This window comes from Nanorana parkeri, unplaced genomic scaffold, assembly GCF_000935625.1.
Source record: "Nanorana parkeri isolate BGI_ZX_2015 unplaced genomic scaffold, ASM93562v1 scaffold525, whole genome shotgun sequence".
NCBI classification, from domain to species: domain Eukaryota; kingdom Metazoa; phylum Chordata; class Amphibia; order Anura; family Dicroglossidae; genus Nanorana; species Nanorana parkeri.
The window spans coordinates 828,507-831,519 of record NW_017306793.1 but is presented as its reverse complement, the minus strand read 5'-3'; the positions used below and the strand labels follow the sequence as shown (position 1 = coordinate 831,519).

At 42.9% G+C, this 3,013-nt stretch overlaps 1 protein-coding gene across 2 annotated transcripts in view; it reads right to left on the bottom strand.

Annotated features, from left to right (window-relative positions):
- Positions 1-1,173: 1,173 nt before the first annotated feature.
- Positions 1,174-3,013, bottom strand: part of MDH2 (malate dehydrogenase 2) — a 12,629-nt gene continuing 10,789 nt past the window's right edge. For both annotated transcript variants that reach the window (XM_018561452.1, XM_018561453.1), the window contains 2 exons: positions 2,680-2,831; positions 1,174-1,574 (listed from right to left, as the gene is read on the bottom strand). In XM_018561452.1, the coding sequence (XP_018416954.1) occupies positions 1,443-1,574; positions 2,680-2,831 (284 nt within the window). In that variant the 3' untranslated portion in view covers positions 1,174-1,442. The remainder of the gene's footprint in view (positions 1,575-2,679; positions 2,832-3,013) is intronic.

The window sequence follows — 3,013 nt, the reverse complement described above, 5'->3', positions numbered from 1 at the left end:
GGTGCGTCTGTGGCTAACCAAATACTATGCAAATGGTGTCCCTTGTGGGTTCTTAACCCAGGTTTTCAAACTGCAAAGGTGCCCATACACTGTATGATTATCGTACAATAATCACGGGAAATCCTGCGATCGTACGATAATCGGCAGGTTGATGGAAGGCGTGCAAACATTGCTACTGTACGATCGCACGTCTTTTGCTGACCAAGCATGCTAGACAACCCGCAGAGAATCGTACGAACTGTGGAACGGGCCGGTGTGCGCACACTGCCTGTTCAGCATTGCGGTCATTGGAAGCCCGCCCCTCAGCAGGGCGGGCTTGCGATAATTGCAAGTACGATCTGCCTGTCCAAGATGGGCAGATCGTACTTAGCTTACAACCATCGCAAGACAAAAGTCTTGCGATGGTTGTAAGGTGTATGGGCACCTTTAGCCATCATGTTTTTTAATAGACAAGCCATGTTAAATGTGGATAAATGGCACCAAAAAGTAGAGTAACCAAACAGAATTAGTTTTTCTGCAATTAAATCCCAAGGCAGTGTTCTGCTTCATTTTAGTTATGCCCTTCAGTCAATGAGTAGGTCTGCTAGAGACAGTGTGCATTTTCTCAGGCCTGTCATGCATTTGATTTAAACTGAGCCAAATGTAATGACACAGCAATATTTATCCATTAAAAGACTATACAAGAGTGGGGAGGTCCACTTCATCAATCCGTCTTTTATTGACTTAAGATAAACATGGAGTCACAAGCAAATGCAATGTTTCTGATCCACGCGCAATCCCTTAATCAAGGAAAATCATTGTACTCATTAACTCCTTTGGTCTTACGGCACCATTCATTGGCCATTTCAGCAGCTCCATTTAAGCTACACTTGAGGATATGTCGGTTTGGAGTGGGATACCTCTGGACTCTTGCACAGCCAAGCGATGCTATGAAGTTCATCCAAACCAGGCAATATTACCATGCCTTTGCATTTTATTTAGCAAATCTTGGATCATTTTACAAAATGAAAAAAAATGAGCTGTAATGGCTTACAAAATGAACTAATGCACTGGTAGGGAAGCCTGACCAGACTGGGAAAAGTTAGCACTTTAACAGTCATACTCAAGAGGGGCTACTGCTGTTAAGATGTGCCGACACAAGACAACATGTGAAAACAAGAAACTTCAGAGACATTAGAAAGAAAAATAAGATGTTTTATTCATGATCTGAATCTCAACAGTATTTGCTTTTCACTGGTAAAAGCAATTGATGTAAGTGCTGTTACTGAGTTCCCATTGTATATGCTGTGAGGATATCTCATGTACAAAAGAGACATGCTGGGAAAGCAGCCACCTATTGCAAAAAACAGAACTCTTCACAGCATATTTTATGGGCTCCATTTCTAAAGTGTCACCTTGCTTCAATAAATTAAGGAAGCCAACTTCCAAACTAAACTTTACATTCACTTGAAGTTCTTCACAAATTCCTCCCCCTTTTTAATAGAGGCCTTCAGCTCTCCTATGGCTTCAGCTATGAGCTTCTCTTCATATGGAGACAGTTTTCCCAAGCCAAGGTTCTTCTCAATTCCATTTTTCTGTTAAGGAGCAGAAAGAATATAAAAATTCAAACAAAGCATTTGCTTCATTTTGCTGTGCATAAAATAATAGGCATGGTCTGAGTGAAGTCACATGTTCCACAAAAGGTCAATCATGGCCATGTAGATCCTAGCTCCCTCTGTGCCCCCTCTCCATCAGTAGTAGTAATCAATATTTGGTGAAGGGGGTGTGGTAAGAGCTGTATTACCTACTCCTGACCCCTGAACTATTCAACCTAAACTAAAAAAAACAAAAACTAAAAAATATAATCTATACATGTGGGAGGTGGTATAACAACCAATCACATGTTATCACAGCAGAAATTAAGCCCTTATCTGTCACTGACAATATTCTCTATGTGCATACAGTAAGTTTTATTTAAGACTCAGTTAGCCTCAGTCTAGAGCAGGAGTACCCAACCCCCGGGCTGCATACCGATACTGGTCCGTGGCCTGATAGCAACTGGGCCGCAGCCGCTGGCTGCCTCCTGGGCAGTCCCGCTCCCCATCCAAAGCTGGGGAGGAGAGTGGGCCAGCATGGCCGTGTCATTGCGTAGACTGGTGGCCGAGTGGACGGGCTGAGAGCTATGCACCAAGCCAAGGACACTTTATAAAAAAGGTAATGACCCTGATAGTGTGTGTGCAGCCATTTCCTACATTCATTTTACACCCCCAGCAGCCTGAACTCCCCTGTGTGTCTTGTGTTAGGTTGTCTGCCACACAATAATTACTACCCCCCAATCAGTGGAAAATTTTTCTTCCACAAAAGTGGTACCTGCGCCCCCTCCAAAAAAAAAAACCCAACCCCCAGACACCCCACAATCTAGTGTTGTGCTTAAGAGCAGAATAAGGACAGTTAACAGCTCCCTTCTGACAGTTGGTGTAGCATTTCACAGACCCAGTGAGTAGGGCCCACCATTGACTCTCACAGTTCTTTTGTGAATGAGAGAAGAAAGAAAGTTAGCAGTCATGGTTCTAGCAGAATGTAAAACAAAGAAACCAACAAATTAGGACCAGTTATTGGATGACCAGTTGGTAAACCATTCTGGCTGCCAACAGTAGTAAGTACAGCACACGTTTAACACAACTTTTAGGACATGCATACCCCCAGCAGTAGAGGAGTTGAAAAATATGGGCTTTCAGTCTCTTCAGATCTAACAAAAGAGCATTCCACGACACCCTCTTTCCCATTCATAGCATCCAGCAGTGAAAAGACAAAGCGTGCTCCAGCATAGGCCATAGACAGTGTTGCAGATCCTAGAGGTAAGGGGAAAAAAAAAAAAAAAAAAAAAAACCAAAAATTGCAAATTTCTACATTTCATTTGCCAACCTGTGCTCATAGTAAGAAAGCCAACATTCTTTGATTGCTGTGCTACCTCTAGGCATCCTAATTGATGCAAATTATTCTGTACCAACAAATGCAAGCCCACCCCCCATGC